The following is a 16,889-nucleotide window of genomic DNA, read 5'->3' as shown; positions in this document are numbered from 1 at the left end:
ACATGTATGATACTACTTAATTAACCTCGCAAACTCAATTTTTTGCCTATAATTTTTGTTGTTAGAACGAACTATCCGTTCGAACCAGATGATCAAACTGTTGGTTGTTAGAACGTTATTAACAACATTTATCAATAATAGTAAGTAATTATACTATCTATTAAATAATCATTAATGATAGTTTAATAATATTATTTAGTTATTTTTAATATAACAGTAACTATTAAATTTATGAATAGGATTTATTAACAATATTCATTAAATTAATAATTATGAAAATTAAATTAAATTAACAATATTTATCAGTAATCATAATATTTTATTAAATTATCAATAACAATACTTTTAATAATATTTTTAATTATTTTTAATATAACAATAATTGTTAATTTATTAACATTATTTATTAATAATAGTATTTATAATTTTAATTTAAAGTAAAATTAAATTAAATATCTATTTATTAACAATATTTATAATAGCAATAATTATTAATTATAATCACTAATTATATATTTAATAAATTACTGTAATAATCAGTAATTATTAAAACTAGGTTACTAAATTCATTAACAGTATTTTTAATAACAAAATTTATAATTTTAATTTAAAGTAAAATTAAAATATATATCTAATTATTAACAATATTTATAATAACAATAATTATAAATTATAATCACTAATTTTATATTTATTAAATTACTATAATAATCGGTATTTATTAAATCATAGTAATTAATTAATGTAATAATCAATAATTACTATTTTCTTATGTTATAGTAAATATTAAATTACAATAATTAATTAATGTAATAATCAATAATTACTAAAATAATTAGTAATTATTAATAGGAAATGGGTACTCGCACATGGGATCTACTTGCACGAGTAGATTCCATTTCCTGGATGCAAATATCACCCATTATGTAATAAGTATATACTTGCAGAGGGGCCCTTGCGTCGTAGGGGCTTGGAGAAATTAAATTATTGTATAGAAAAAAAGAAGTTGAGAAGGTATTTTTTAGTAAAAGTATATTAGAAAAAAATTACTTAAAATAAACTAAAATTTATATCTAATAATAGTGGTTGCAGAAACAAGTTTTTAATTATTTTTTGGGTAAATTATTTATGAAATTAAGGTAGAGAGAGAGAGAGTAGGTTATAAAAAAATAAGTCTGTATTTCTGGAAATTAAGGTAAGTTATTTTTTTTGGAAAATTAAGGTAGAGAGAGTAGATTATAAAAGGGATAAGTAGACTATACTGCCCCTAAAAAATCTAAATTTATAGCCCCTATAAACCGCATCCTGCCCGTAGATTTGGCACCGATTTCCTATAAACTTTCCAGCCTAGATGGGGATTAAGAACAAAACATACCCATGTGACAATAGTGGCATTGAGTTGGTGCCATCTTTTCCACAGGCATTCTTCCCATTAGGAGCTCCATAAGTACAACTCCAAAAGCATAGACATCTCTTCACACTAATTACTAGTTAATGACCAAACTGTAGTACAGAGTAACCATACCTATGAATTTTGTAGGGACCCACCATTTGAAAGCCATTAACTTAACGATTAACTATTAACTGTCAAAGTGCTATGAGTTAGGCAATACTTTGAGCACAATATAGAAATAAAATTACTGCCTACAATAGCACAAAAGAACAATCTTTAAAAAATTATATGATCTTAACGTTCAATGCTAACAGAGTACAAGTTACCGACGAATACAATAAAAGAGCCATCATATTCAGATTAAAGACAGGAAGCTTTAAAATATCATGGAAAAAAAGCAATAAAGAGGAGAAAAAATGAAAGAACTTTGATTAGATCTACCGGTGCATTTGAAAGGGAACAAAAAAAATATAACAGAAAGCATAAGAAAGAAAGAAAACAACAGAAGAATAGGCGCAATTCACCAACACAGGCCAACGGCAATCTGTTGAGACAACCCATGATCCCTTTCACAGAGATGATGTATAGGTTCTTCACACCTGTGTTGTCGGCGCAATTCACCGTCCCACCGAAGAATATGCGCTACCATGGCTTCCTTGTACCAAGTGGTAGGGTGTTGGATCCAGAAATCAAAGCTCAATTTCCAAAACCACCACCTCCCCATCCCCTTGAGAGGAAGTTCCTCCGTGAACCTGAACCTGTTAAAACATATGAATAAATTATACATGAAAATTATTTCAAGTCAATCGAATACCCATCCATCTCTTAAACATGTAATAGAGAAAATGGTTAGAAACATACCTCCACCATGTGAACCACTTGACCAGGCCATTGCAGCCAATGCTGGACTAACGGCTTGTCCACCATCTTATAGGATCTTAATAAGATCTTTGGCAAACTTTGCATTTGCATGAGTAAGTTCGCCCGATCCTATGAACGTAATCTTCAAGGCTTGACAGGAAATCATAATTGATCACACATTTTATATCTTTTACATCTGCAGGGATTAGGGATAATGTTAGTTCACAAAGAGTAGCATATACCTTCTGAAGCAAATTTCCCAAAAAAGGACAAAATTGCTACTGCCCCCTTATCCTTGCACCCCCTAGCTCCAGATCATATATGAGATTACACATTCAACAAGTAAATGTACCCACCTTTGACCTGCACGGATAAGGACCAGAACCACCATCTAGTTCCATTGAAGGAATAAGCTTGTCTGAGACGACTAGGCTGCCACAACAACCAACTACATGACCGTGGATATGTGGTGATAACTTCCAACCATGTTACTTAGACACTTTAATTGTAAGTGCAATGCCTTTATTGGACTTTGGACATGTCCAGTAAATATGGATATGGATGAAAGATTTTCAATGTTTCCCTTGGACATGCATAAATAGATATGTATGCTAACATCCCCATGAATGAGATACATGCATGTGAAACTTGTACTTCGCAAAAATCTATAAACCATAAGTCATATCAATGAGCCTTGGCTTTGTGTCCATGTAACATGAGCTGAAACTATTAGGTACCCAAGCAGAGGCATTTTTATGGGACATTAATCAGAACTCTCTGAATCCAATAGGTAAAAATCCCTTGGTGAAGCCAACAATTATGCTTCTACATGGAAATTGTAAGAACATCTTTACAATCTTATAGAATGGCTGCACCTCCTCAACCCTAGCCAAACCACGAATTATTCTTGGGAAGCTGGACAACAGCCTGCCAACCCGCCAAAGTGGTGAAACCACGAATTATTCAAGGTGGTGAAACCCTGAGGTACCAAAGGATATTTCTAGTGTTATTCTGATTGTCCAAAAGAATGTGGTGTACTAATTTAAGTTGACATAAATATCACTTATGATAGGTCTACAACCTGAAGCAAAGTGACCAAGCCCCATCATTTACAACAAGCATAAATCCATAGATTTGGTATAGTATCCCTTAAAAGTCCACTAGATAAATTCAGAGGAAAAGAAAGAATGGAAGAAAAGTTTTACACAAAAGTTTATAGCTACCAGAATATGACATTATAAAGTTCAACAGGGTTCACAAAAGACATTAAATGAACAGATCAGATAGCAACAGAAATCAACATGTAATAATTAAGCTCAATTGGCATACCATCTAAAAGGTATTCCAGGGCTACATAACCCAAAGTGCCAGAAAGCTTAATGTCGTTCTTGTTTAGGGCTCCAACAGTTACAGCAAGACCAAAATCAAAGAGCTGAATCAAGACAAAATGTCAAAATATGTATGAAATAAGGAATTAAAGAGTTATACAAGAGATCAATAATGAAAAATTGTAAATCAACATATTATTGATTGTAAAGAGCCTCAATAAGAGACCAACTGGTCTCAATTTTAACAATAAAACATTATTGGTGAAAAAATAGAACAATCTCCCTTATTCAAAGTGTTTTTTTACCTTTGCATTAAAGTTGGAATCTAGAAGAATATTTGATGACTTAAGACCTCTATGGATCACTGGAGGATTACAGTGTTCATGTAGATATTATAAGCCTCTACATCACAAAATTGAAGCCAATGGATGACAGAAAATTAGAATGGATTACATGAAACTACAGAATCAGGTAAATGAGAAGAACTTAAAAAAAAAATAAAAAATCAGGGCAAGGTGACAGAAATTTAAACTGTTACTCTTTCACTATCTTTTAACATCCTTTCCATTGGCCTTGGATAAGAAACAAAGTGATACCATGCAATTGTGTTTCAAGAGATCCTTTCTGCATCAATTCATAAACAAGAAATCATGTTTCTTTGTGAATGCAATGGCCCATAAGAGAAATTACATTCAGATGCCAGATGGTTACCTTCATTTTGCAACAGTGCAACATTGCGTTGCAGAGCAATACAACATTGGTAACATACTAAATACACTACAACACCACTGTCATTATAGAATCAAAAAAAGTTAAAAAAGAAAAAGAAAAATCTTGACTTGCCTCCTTGTTTGTGCTGAAGGAAACAGGAAGCCCCAAATCATTCATTTGTCTGATGAGTTCCATATCCTCTGACGGAGTGTAATCTGAGCAGATCACAAAGACAACAGAACCACTAAAATGCAACTAATTGATCTATGGCATTGATCATTAACAAATTGTTCGCAATGGTGAAAAGTAAGACCCGAAAAACAAATCATGTGGTCTCAGTACATGATTTATTAGTAAAAAGTGTGACGCACGAAAAAAATAAATAAATGAGGTGAAGGAGAATTCAACAAAGAACACTTGCCATTAACAGTAGATTCAACCTCCGAAATACAAGCAACTTGGCAAGACGAAGACTGCATGTTTAAACTAGTATCATAACTCATAAGAGAACAGCAGATCCATTCAGAAACAAACTAAACTAAGTTGAACTTACAATAGTTTCTGCCAAATTACCTTGACGAACAATTGAAGTGGACACCTCTGTTTCATATACGGGAGCATCGTCGGTCCTGTTAAATAAGAGAAATTTTAACAGCAAAACCGGGAATGAGAAAGTGGAGACATGAAATTCTAGAACTTGAGGGGAAGGTGGACAAAGTGAGTCTTCTGGAAACAACTTACCGCTCGAACTCCAAACCACACAATAAATTAGAAAAATACCTAGAAGTCCTTTTCACAAAATAACCTATACAAGGAATATTGTGAACTTTGGATTTTTTAAACATATTTTTTATTTTAGAAATATTTTTCATCATAATAAAAATAAGAAAAATATCAATTTTACCCAAGTTTCATGTAAAACTTTTGAAATTCTGAACCAAAGCAACCGAAATCCCAAAACTTTTGTGAAGTCGTATGCTTATACTACTACTTTGCACGTATTGCATGGATCCAAAATTTCAAATCCAAGAGAGTTTGCAATTCCATTAGGTTTTGTGGAAAACTTGTACTGTGGAAAACTTGGGTTTACACTTCAATTTCAGGTTTTGTGGGGCGTGCTACCCCTCGTGCTGTGTAGCACATTTTGTTTCTATAAAAAAAAAAAAAGAAAAAAAAAATTTTACTTTTGTCTTTGTTTGTGAGGCCTCTTTCATTTGCAGTCCCATAGATTTCCTATTTCTACTACTACGTACAAACGAAATTACGTTGCAAACAAATAGAGATTTTAGTTTTTAATAAGAAATCTATCATTAATCATAATAGATTTCAACCATTTAAAAGTTAAAACATTACTTTTTTTTTCACTTTTGTATTACAAGAATCAATAAAAACATCAAACAAATAAATTTCAATAAATTATATGGTTAATATATAGTCATAAAAATTAAATTTATCATCCATTTGGTTAACGGTTAGAATTGGAATCAAAATACGTTGAAATAAGTTGGAATGGGATCCATTTCACCAAGAATTGGAATCAAATTTAGGATCCATTTCACCAAGAATGAGAATCAAATTCTAATTCCACCCAACCAAATTATTGAAATCAAAATAAATCCGATTTTAAACCCATTCTTACAGACCAAATGGGCCCTATTTAAATCTCTTAGTCAAAGATTAAAAGAATTTGAGTGGTTTTACGTGATTTTAAAGTCCAACCTTAGGGTCGTGGAATTCTAGGTTGAGTTAGAGTTAGGATTGACTAGGTCAGGTTGAAGATTGAATTATATTAGAAATTAGAATCAGGGTTGGGGTTCAAAATCTTGATTGGACTAGCATTGACCACAACCGACCTAACCTGGCCCAACCTGTCCCTACAAGCAAATGGAGCCTAAATAATCAATACAATGAGAAGATGCTAATTCTCAGATTCTAGATTTCACCTGTACAAATACCCTGTTTTTTTGGGAGAATGACTGATTAGCCCTACTCAAAATTTTTTAGCCCGTGAAATTGAATCGTGACCGCGGATTGATGCCAAATTCATAGGTAAGATATGATTAGGGGCTGGAATTCCTAAATCTACAATGGACTTGTTCATACTTTTTTCTGCTGAGTCAGAAAAGATACCTAATTCACCGGATTCTCCATCTCACCTATTGTGTTTGGAGCAAGGTTTTAATCAGACCAGACATAAAACCGTTTTGACCACCAGTTCCCAGTTTGAACGGTCCAAATAAATGGCCCAAATAAAAATGGCCAAAACCATTTTTTAGGTTGACGGTTCGACCACCTGGATCAGTGGGTCATTGACCAAGTCAACAGTTTTTTGCCCAGGGACAGTTTTAGCGTAAAACAGAACCAATTGTCTTACCGTTCCTCAGTCAACCGGTCCGGTCTGGTTTTCAAAACCAGGGTTTGGAGACTTCGAACCTGGATCTACTACTAACAAACAACACTAGGCACGTCATATATTTCTGCCAGCTGTGCTCAAGACATGAGTAACATGTATCCTCTGTTCCTTACTCCCCTACTTGCGAACTCAGAAATTTCCTCGTCCAGAAGTAACCAGAATACGCAGTCCAGTAACCCACGATAGCTACTTCCCGCTTGTGGTGCAAATAAAACGTTGCAAGTCAAACAAAACGCGCCCTTCCTAGCCGTCCATATTGCATCTTTTTCTAGTCAAACAAGGCAGGCAATCCAAATCAAACTCAAATAAATCGACAGTCATCAGTCGTCCGATCGGAATAACTTCTTTCTCCTTTAGATTGCTTGGTCTACAGTTTTACATTGGCATGTTGTGCCACGTGTATGAACGGAGAAGCCAGATTTGGATCCTCAAGCAGAGGGAGTGGGGACCACAAAGAAGCTCCGTCCACGCAAATGCTAGGTTCGGAGACCAAAGCCAAATCCGAACCTCCCCAACGTGTGGCTTCCTTTGCCTCTCTCTATCCTCTCCCTTATATTTCCAGCCAATGCAAACCAGGGGCTCTACGAATTACACCAAAACAGCTCTAAACAACTGAAGGAGAAGAAAAAGATCTCTCAGAACTAGAGCTACAGTTGCTACAACTCTCTCTCTCTCTCTCTCTCTCTCTCTCTCAGTAGCTGAAGAACGACTTCTTTCTGTGTACTTCAATGGCTACATCGATTTCGGCAACTGGGCTCAGCGGAGGTCCACGTTCTTCCTTTCATGGAAGCTGGGGTACCTCTTTGATGGGTGAAGAATACAGCATTCTGGCTAAGTCAGTTCCAACAGGGATTCGAGTTGCTAAGCCCATACGGTTGCAACCCATGATGAAGAACGTCAATGAAGGAAAGGGTATCTTTGCACCCGTCGTCGTCGCCACCCGAAACATCATCGGAAAGAAGCGCTTCAATCAGCTCAGAGGCAAAGCCATCGCCCTTCACTCACAGGTACCGTTCCTTTTTCCGTCCCTTCATTTTTTTTCTCAGTATTGATTTTCCTGTTTTGAGGTATTCTGCGTTTTTCAGACCAGGGAAATCTGTCTAGTTCATTGATTTATTCCATTTTTTCACTCTGGCCGGGATTTAATTTGTTCTGAAAAAAAGGGAGTTCTTCTGACTTGAAATTAGAACAATCATATTCAGGTGATCACAGAATTCTGCAAATCGATAGGAGCAGATTCGAAACAAAGACAAGGGCTGATTCGATTGGCAAAGAAGAATGGAGAATGGCTCGGTTTCCTTGCTTGAGAAACGTTTTATTTATTTATCCATGGAGGAAATTGATTTGATAGAAGTTGTATAAGGAATTCCAGATGTATATACATTTCTCTCGTCTGGGTTTCTCTTGGATCAGAATGTAAACTAGAGACACCTCCTGTCTCATCTGAACTTCATTTCCCTTCTCATCCCTCCCCCTCCCCGCCCCCCCCAAAACAATCTTCTATTTTCTGTTAAATTTAGAAAATTACAAGGAACTTATGTAGTTGGCTCTATTATTTTCTATTATTTTCATTTCTTTCCCAAAACTTTTATTTTGGGAATGAAAGATTTTGTTCCCTCTAAATTTGTGGCCAACAGCTTCTCCGGAACGAAAAATATCTTATCTGGACGTTCGTGTCCAACCCAAGCACCACATAGCTCATATTGCATACAAGCAACCAATCAAAAACCATTTAACAATTTTAGTGTTTTAAAAATTGAGCCGGAGGGCTGACCCGCTTTTCATTCGGGTGGTGTGGTAGGTTAGTGGTTCAACTGTCTTGGTTGAACGAGTCAACCCGTGTGTAAAAAGTAATACATTTATAAATGCATAATTTCATGCCCAATATAGATATGTAGATACATGTCTATAGACGTAGGTGCTATTGAAAAATTTAAACCTAAAAATAAAAGAAACATTGTATCCATTGTCGGGTCAAGCGGGTCAATGGTTAACTCCTAGGGATGTTGGGTGTTTACAAAGTTCAAAGTATCAACGTAGGGCGTTCATGGTCCGGTTTAGAGAAGATCTCAAATCAAATCAGTATATTATAGTTTGAGAACTTCTCAGTGCGATTTCTAATATGGTTTGGCAATTCTATTGGGTTTAACCCAGTTCAAAAGCTCAAATAACATGTATATCTACATAAATAACAAATATGAAATGTTAACAAGTGCTCCCTAATACCATTATATAAATTACACTCACACTTTCTAAAAAATAAACAGATTCTTGGGTCAAATAACAAGTTAAAAATTGAAACAAACAACAAAAATGTATAAAATGTCAAATATATATATATATATATATATATACATCAATAAAATGTATTATTAATAATTTGGTTCAATTCGATTTAAGTTTGGTCTGCATTTTAAAATTTAAAAACCAGATCAAGTTTAAAAAGTATTAAAAACTATCAAATCAAACCAAACCATTTTAAGGCCAAACCAAATCAAACTACCATCCGAGGGGATTTGGTGATCTAGACCATACCAATTAAGTTTGGTGAGCAACTCGGGCAGGCTCAACCTTAGCCCATACCAATTAAGTCCGCAATTTTTACACAAGCTGGGCTTAGACTTTTGATACTCAAATTAGGCCTAGGCCTAAGACTTCGGACCTTTTTATTTTGTAGGCTAGGTTTGGACCTAACATTAAGCAATCCAAATCCAACCCAACTATACACAATTACACATTCATACACGTGTATTTATGTATTTGCATAAATGCATTCATATATGTTAAACTTTAAAATGAATTCATTGGCCAACTCAAGCCTGGCCTGAATAGTGAGCAAAAGCCTAACCTAATTACATCAAATTTCAGTGTGGGCTGAGTTCAAGTTAAAAAGATCGGGTTTGACCTTGAACTCAGTTCAGACTACAGCTGAGCCCACCTGACTAGCACTCCTAATTATTTGAATATTGACTAGCACTCCTAATTATTTGAATATTGACTAGCACTCCTAATTTCTGGAATTATCATCAGGAGATGTTTTCAATGCACGACAGAGATGTGTTGTGAGACGTTGTGGGGGGCTGATTTAGCCTCTTAACTTTCATTTCTCTTTAATTCATGCTTTTCAATAAATTTTAAAAAGCAATTGATTATTAAGTTTCATAATAATAATAATAATAATAATAAGGGTAAATTACAAAGGAGCCCCTTGTACTATGGGGTTTGTGACAAAGACCCCCCTGTATTTTGTTTTGCGACAAAGACCCCCTATACTATGACTGTAAGACAAAGACCCCCTTCTGTTACCCCTTCGTTGAAATCTGCCATTGCAATATTTTTAATCCCCATATTACCCTTTTAATAACTATTTGGAGAAAAACACTGTTCATCTTCCTTGACTTCACGATACACGAGCAGCAATGGCAGTAGCTATTGCAACAGCAGCGGGCTTCCAAAGTCCCCTCTCTCTTCTTTCCCTTCCCCTTTCTCTCCCCCTCCCCCCTTTCTTCTTCCTGACTTCCTCTGTTTTCCATTCCTTGCAGCTTTAGACAGCCAGTTTGAGTTAAGGTGTTTCATTTTTTTTTTATTATAATCTCTCTGAAGGCATCTCTCCCCATCTCTAGCTACCAACTTCTCGATTACTTGCTTGCATCTTGGGAAAGGGGTTGTGGGTTGGTGGATTTAGCATCCACAAGGCCAAAATTAACCCAAAAGTTTAGGAAGAGAAGAAATATAACTAGTTTATTTGGTTGATTATCTGTTTGATTAGGTTCTGTGTGAGATAAGATGAGCTTGCGTGCGGAAGATAAAGGACCAATGGGTTGAGCCGGATGCATGAAGATGATGGTAGAAAGAGCAAAAAAGAAGCAAAGATCTTTTTATAAAAGAAAATTAAGGGAGAAAGAAATTAGGTTTACTATAGATTTAATGGATTTGAGAGGGCACTAGTTGCAGGTGGATCCAACTCAGCAAGGACAACACCACCGCCCCTCCTCTTCCTCCTCCTCCAACAACAGCCACTATATCAACAACTGAAAGAATGGTAGGATCCATCGTATGGATGCCAAAAGGTTGCGGAATGGGTGGGTGAATTTCAAAAATTTTCCTACCATCTTCCAACAGGGAGTAGTATTCCCTAAATTTAGAATACAATATTCAAGGATCCTACTTGAACCATAATTGAACCAGATTTGAACCAAAAGATAATGGAGGAATTATACCTGATCCAGAGAAGCAGTATCTCCCAAAGATGGTGTTCACGTCCAAAGAGGACACCAAGATCCGCTCCTGCTGAAGATGACACAACAATATGTGGAACGGAACCAGCAAAGTGCGTCCTACATACTGAATCCTTCACAAGAATCCTCTGGAAACTCTGAGCACCAAATCTTTGCAGTTCTTTCTGCAAAACTAATATCTAGAACTGATTTCTTGATTTCTTTCCTTCAAATATCCAATCTTTTCAGAGAATGGCGGCGGCTGGAGGAGAATTCCTGAGATGAAGATAGCGAATATTGCTTCTCTTCTCTCTGGAGAGTTATGAGATCCTATCTCAATTTGTTGCAAGTTTTCTTGCACCAAAGAACCCTAGGTTCGAATTCTATTGATGTTCACTCTTAGGGTTTCTCCTCTTTTCTTCTTGATTAAGAAACCTCCTAGTGAAGAGTCATCCCAATCCAAATCAGTATCTGGATAGAGGATGATCCTAATCCTATCTGCAGATTAGGTTAGCTTACTCCTGATCTTATCAGGAGGTTACCATATTCAAATATGATTTGAATTTGGTCTTCTGGAGTGGATTAGGTTAAAGGCCCAATCCTTTTGCTAACCTTAATCTCAAATTCGCCCATTAAGTGGGTGATCATATCAACCCAATTCGAAATGAGCTTTTGGCCCATTAAATAATCAGTGCTCAATTAGTTTCCAATCTACTGCCCAGTTGGGCTTCTTTGTATGGCGTGGGACCCAAGCATTGATCTACACACCAACCACATGGGTTCGACCCAACCTTTATTACAAGGCCTATCCGAATTCACTGAGAAGCCCAGTGAACCCCTGAGCCCATCACATGGATCCTATGGGCCCAACACGTACATTAAGTGGTCCCTAGGCCAAACCATCTTATAAAAACCTAGGGACTGTCGGTAGGTGCAAGATTAGCCCATCAGGTATTATCCTAAATGGCCTTACACTTAACCTCTCAGCCCATAATGATCAAGCACTACCTAACAAGAGAGGACATCTCCCTCGGCTACAAGGAACAGTGTTGCACTCTCTACTCACATGGATCTCGGGAATTAAAACCATTTGCAAACATTTTGAAAGCATACTTAAATATATATCATATATATATAAATTTTGCAAAACAAAATTCCAACGATTGAAATCAACTGCCGACAGTTTGGTTTCCATCAGAGAGAGTGCATTCCTGATCATTACCCTTGTCCAATAAAGGGGCTGATCCTGTCACTATGATCACCCACTCAGATGAATTCTCGGACTGCCCCAACATGCCCAGGTTTTGGCCCCCGCTAAGGATCTCACTGATTGACATATCAAAAACAGCCCGATCCGACACCTAGTGAAATATCATAATTGAGTCTAGGGGTCAGGTGTAATTTTCCAGTTTTGCCCATTTGTCTCCAAGGTCCAAGGCAATACTGGAAATATAGTCCGGTTCAAGGATTCGAGTAATCTCATACTACATGTGCCTTGGGTCTTACCCTAGTAGCCGAGACAGGCCATCCCAACACTTGGCGGCACACTAGTATCAGCCTTGGCAGGATAAATCTCCCCAAACTTATCGAATGGCTGTAAACATTTAAAACTAACACGAGTCTCAATAAGTGTCCAGTTTTAGGGTCTTACACAGAATCATACCAAACAACATGAATCAAAGATGCACTTTATTTATTTACACTAAATATCAAAAGTACATCAAATCATATTGAAGCTAAGGTCATACAAAACTGTCTAACAGCTCCCACTTGCACTTAGGTCCAATCTGGTACAAGCCGGAGTCTCATACTTTCCACGTGTTTCTCAAATACCTTCTATGTCAGTGGCTTAGTCAATGGGTCTGCCACATTATCCGTTGATGCTACTTTTTGAATTAGGACGTCCCCTCTACCAACGATCTCCCGTAGCATGTGGTACTTCCTCTCGATGTGCTTTGACTTCGAGTGGGCCCGATGCTCTTTAGCTTGGGCAATCCCTCCATTGTTGTCACACAACAACGGGATGGGTAATGTGCTGGACGGAATCACTCCCAATTCGTGTATGAATTTCTTCATCCACACGGCTTCCTTGGCAGCATCACTTGCGGCAATGTACTCGGCCTCGCTTGTGGAATCTATAGTGGACCCTTGTTTGCTGTTTTTCCAGCAAATACACGATCCTATCGTGAAAACATACCCAGATGTAGACTTTCTATCATTTGGATCCGACTAGAAATCGGCATCAGTATACCCTAGAACTTGTAGTGAACTACCATCGAATACTAGACAAAACTCTTTTGTCCTTTGAAGGTATTTGAGTATGTTCTTCACAGTAGTCCAATGCTCCTGCCTTGGGTTGGCCTGGAATCTGCTTACCACACTCACCGCCTGAACAATGTCCGAGCGAGTGCACAACATGGCATACATGATGCTCCCTACGGTTGAGGCATAGGGAACGTCTCTCATGCCCTCAATCTCCTCAGAAGTCTTGGGAGACATCTTCTTGGAGAGAGTGACTCCGTGCCTGAAAGGAACGTTTCCTTTCTTGGAGTTCTCCATGTTGTATCTTTTGACAATTTTGTCAATGTAAGCAACCAGGGATAATCCAATTATCCGCTTCGATCTATCTCTATAGAGTCGAAGACCTAGTATATAGGAAGCTTCTCCAAGATCTTTCATGGAGAATTGCTGCGAAAGCCATACCTTGACTGAAGTCAACATTCCTACATCATTCCCAATGAGTAGGATATCGTCCATGTACAACACCAAAAATGTAGTCTTATTCCCACTGGACTTCCTGTAAACATAGGGCTCATCCGGATTCTGCTCAAAGTTAAACGTTTTGATGGTAGAATCAAAACGGATGTTCCAACTCCTAGAAGCATGCTTAAGTCCATATATGGATCTATTAAGTTTACATACCATGTGTTCTTGACCAGCAGCAATGAAGCCTTGCGGCTACTGCATGTAGATATCTTCACTAAGATCTCCATTTAGGAACGTGGTTTTGACATCCATCTGCCAAATCTCGTAGTCATGGTATGTTGCTACAGCTAGCAGGATCCTAATGGATTTAAGCATGGCCACGAGCGAAAAAGTTTCCTCATAATCGATGCATTCTTTCTAAATATACCCTTTTGCCACTAAATGAGCTTTGTAGGTCTCAATCCTACCATCAAAGCCCTTCTTCCTCTTGTAGATCCATTTGCAACCAATTGCTTTTACCCCGGAGGGCGGATCTACTAGAGTCCATACTCCATTGGTCTCCATCGAGTCCATCTCAGCTGTCATGGCCTCCACCCATTTCTGGGAATCTATGTTTAACATAGCTTCCACGTAAGTTATGGGATCCTCCTCACTAGTCAAGGCTTCCACCAAGTAACTATCCTAGTCATAACCATATCGGACTGGTGGCCTGGATACCCGAGTGGATCTTCTAGGTCGGTCACTACCTGGAACTTGTGGGACATCTCCCACTACTCTTGAGCTCTCCTCATCAAGAACTATTTCTTGACAATGGGTGTCCAGGATGTATTCGGTTTCTAAGAATTGGGCGTTTCAACTGCAGAACATTTTCTGCTCAGTTGGGTCATAGAATAGATAACCCACCAAATCTTTTGGGTAGCCTATAAATAGGCAGCGACTGGTTTTGGATTCCAACTTGTCCGCACTCATTCTTTTAACGTGCGTAGGACAACCCCAAATCTTCAAGTGTCTCACACTTGGCTTCCTTCCAGTCCAAAGTTCATATGGAGTTTTCGGAACCGATTTGGTTGGAACCCGATTTAGCACATAGATAGCAATATCTAATGCATATCCCCAAAAGGATGTGGGTAATTCTGAGCGTACGAGAAGTGACCGGACCATGTTTTCAAGTGTCTCACACTTGGCTTCCTTCTAGTCCAAAGTTCATATGGAGTTTTCGAAATCGATTTGGTCGGAACCCGATTCAGCACGTAGATAACAGTCTTTAATGCATATCTCCAAAAGGATGTGGGTAATTCTGAGCATACGAGAAGTGACCGGACCATGTCTAACAAGGTCCTATTCCTCCTCTCTGAAACATTGTTGAGTTGAAGTGTAGCAGAAGGAGCTAATTGTGACACTATCCCGTTGATCTTCAAGTAGTCCCTGAATTCGTCAGAGAGATACTCGCCACCTCGATCCGATCAAAGGGCCTTAATTTCTCTCCCTAACTGTTTCTCGACTTCCTGTCTGAACTCTTTGAACTTTTCAAAGGATTCAGATTTGTGTCTCATTAGGTACACGTAACCATATCGTGAAAAATCATCTATAAAGGTGATGAAATACACGTGTTGATTCCGTGTCCTAACACTCAAAGGACCACATACATCAGTATATATTAGGTCAAGTGTGCCTACACATCTTTCAGGCTTACCGTCAAATGGCCGCTTAGTCATTTTACTTTGGAGGCAAGGCTCACAAGTGGGAAGATTTTCTACGGTAAGAAAATCCAAAGGACCATCCTTTACCAGCCTTGTGATTCAGTCAACACCGATATGAACAAGTCGGTAATGCTAGAGGCACGTGGGATTTACTGTATCACGAGTCATTTTTTTGGGATTTTCAACCGACGTAGTTTCAATTAAGTTAGTTTTCAGAGAAGGATGTAGAACATAGAGACCGTTCTCCAGTTCCCTGCATGCGTTGAACTTGTTATTCCGTTTAACAGTAATCATATTATTAAAATAAATAGTATATCCATCAACACACAGTTTAGAAATAAAAACTAAATTTCTTCTCAAGTTCTGTACATAAAGATTAATTCTATAGTTCCTATTGCCGTAGCTGCAACACTTGTAGTCGTTCCCAAGAATAGTGTTACTTCTCCTTCACTCAATCTTCTGCTAATTTTGAACCCCTGCAGTGAGTTACACGCATGAGTTGAAGCCCCGGAGTCAACACACCAGGGCATAGAAGTAACTAACATACTAATTTCTATGACACAAGTTTCGACGTTACCTTTCTTAGATTCTAGGTAGGTAGGACAGTTCCTCTTCCAGTGGCCGGTCTACTTACAGAAGTGACAGGCATCAGATGCCTTGTTTTCTTCTGCTTCTTGGGCTTGGCAGCTTTCTTCTAGGGCTTCTTTTCCTATCTCTTTTTCTTGCCCGATTTGTTAGCTTCAGCAAGCATAACCATAGGCTCATGCTTTTTCAGTAGATCCTCGACCCTCTACAACATATTGTTGAGTTCCTGGACGCTAACATTCAACTTGTTCATGTTATAGTTCATTGTGAACGCATTGAAGGAAGAGAGCAAAGAATTCAGGATGGCATCTATTTGCGTGCCAAGATCTAGCCTGGATCCAATAACCTTATGGGACACCATGGCAATGATGTGCATTCAGCCATGGTGTGTGCAAGAGCCACTAATGAGTTATCATGGGCCAAGTCCTTATGGTCCATGGTCACAACACATCAAACATCCAAACATCACATGTAAAGGAAGAATTGATCCAATCAATTAACTGCTATAAAGCCCATTGAACAACCCATTTAAAATCCATAACATTAACAATTAACGTTGATTAGGTATATGGGCTGAATCGCAATTAGCACCCATACAGCTTTTCTCACAAGAGTGGGCTTTTGCAGTTTTAACCTTTTAAAACTAGGCTTTACAGGTGGGCTGAATTAAACCCTGCAATTGAACATCATATTTGGAACTGCAAGAGGGAGAAAATTGGACTGAAAGCAGTCCCCTTCGAACCCTAGATTCAGTCCAAACAGTTTTGGTCCAATCTATTATGAAATTGTCCGAAACTGATTTTTAATTCAAGAATTAATTCATGAAAGATCTGAAATTAATAATTTTAATTTTAGATGATCACAAATCAAATATGGACTGTTCTCACCACTTGCAAAATAGAGGTTAATCACTAGGGTTGCAGTTTCACCAACTGCAAATCACAGAAAGCGATCTCTCCATCTGCAAATCTCCAA

General features: G+C 37.6%; 1 protein-coding gene and 1 long non-coding RNA gene across 3 annotated transcripts; one reads left to right on the top strand and one right to left on the bottom strand.

The window, feature by feature from the left end:
* Positions 1–1,668: 1,668 nt before the first annotated feature.
* LOC148878708 (uncharacterized) lies at positions 1,669–5,394 on the bottom strand. 2 transcript variants are annotated; one of them, XR_016103567.1, is made up of 8 exons: positions 4,867–5,394; positions 4,715–4,766; positions 4,294–4,508; positions 4,121–4,206; positions 3,888–3,984; positions 3,584–3,686; positions 2,255–2,450; positions 1,669–2,151 (listed from the first exon to the last, which is right to left on the bottom strand). It is a non-coding gene; the product is annotated as an uncharacterized LOC148878708 (long non-coding RNA). The 2 variants fall into 2 exon arrangements; XR_016103575.1 differs by having other exon boundaries at positions 4,847–5,032.
* A 1,892-nt stretch (positions 5,395–7,286) lies between these two features.
* LOC148878707 (protein PROTON GRADIENT REGULATION 5, chloroplastic-like) lies at positions 7,287–8,311 on the top strand. Its single transcript, XM_088958986.1, has 2 exons — positions 7,287–7,713; positions 7,909–8,311. Exons 1-2 carry the CDS (start codon positions 7,435–7,437, stop codon positions 8,011–8,013), a joined length of 384 nt encoding a protein of 127 aa, XP_088815112.1. The 5' UTR covers positions 7,287–7,434; the 3' UTR covers positions 8,014–8,311.
* Positions 8,312–16,889: the final 8,578 nt, after the last annotated feature.

The sequence above is a fragment of the Nelumbo lutea genome, chromosome 1 (assembly GCF_056320005.1).
Source record: "Nelumbo lutea isolate HS-2025 chromosome 1, American lotus-T2T, whole genome shotgun sequence".
Classification (NCBI taxonomy): Eukaryota; Viridiplantae; Streptophyta; class Magnoliopsida; order Proteales; family Nelumbonaceae; genus Nelumbo; species Nelumbo lutea.
This window is presented reverse-complemented; position numbering and strand designations above follow the sequence as displayed.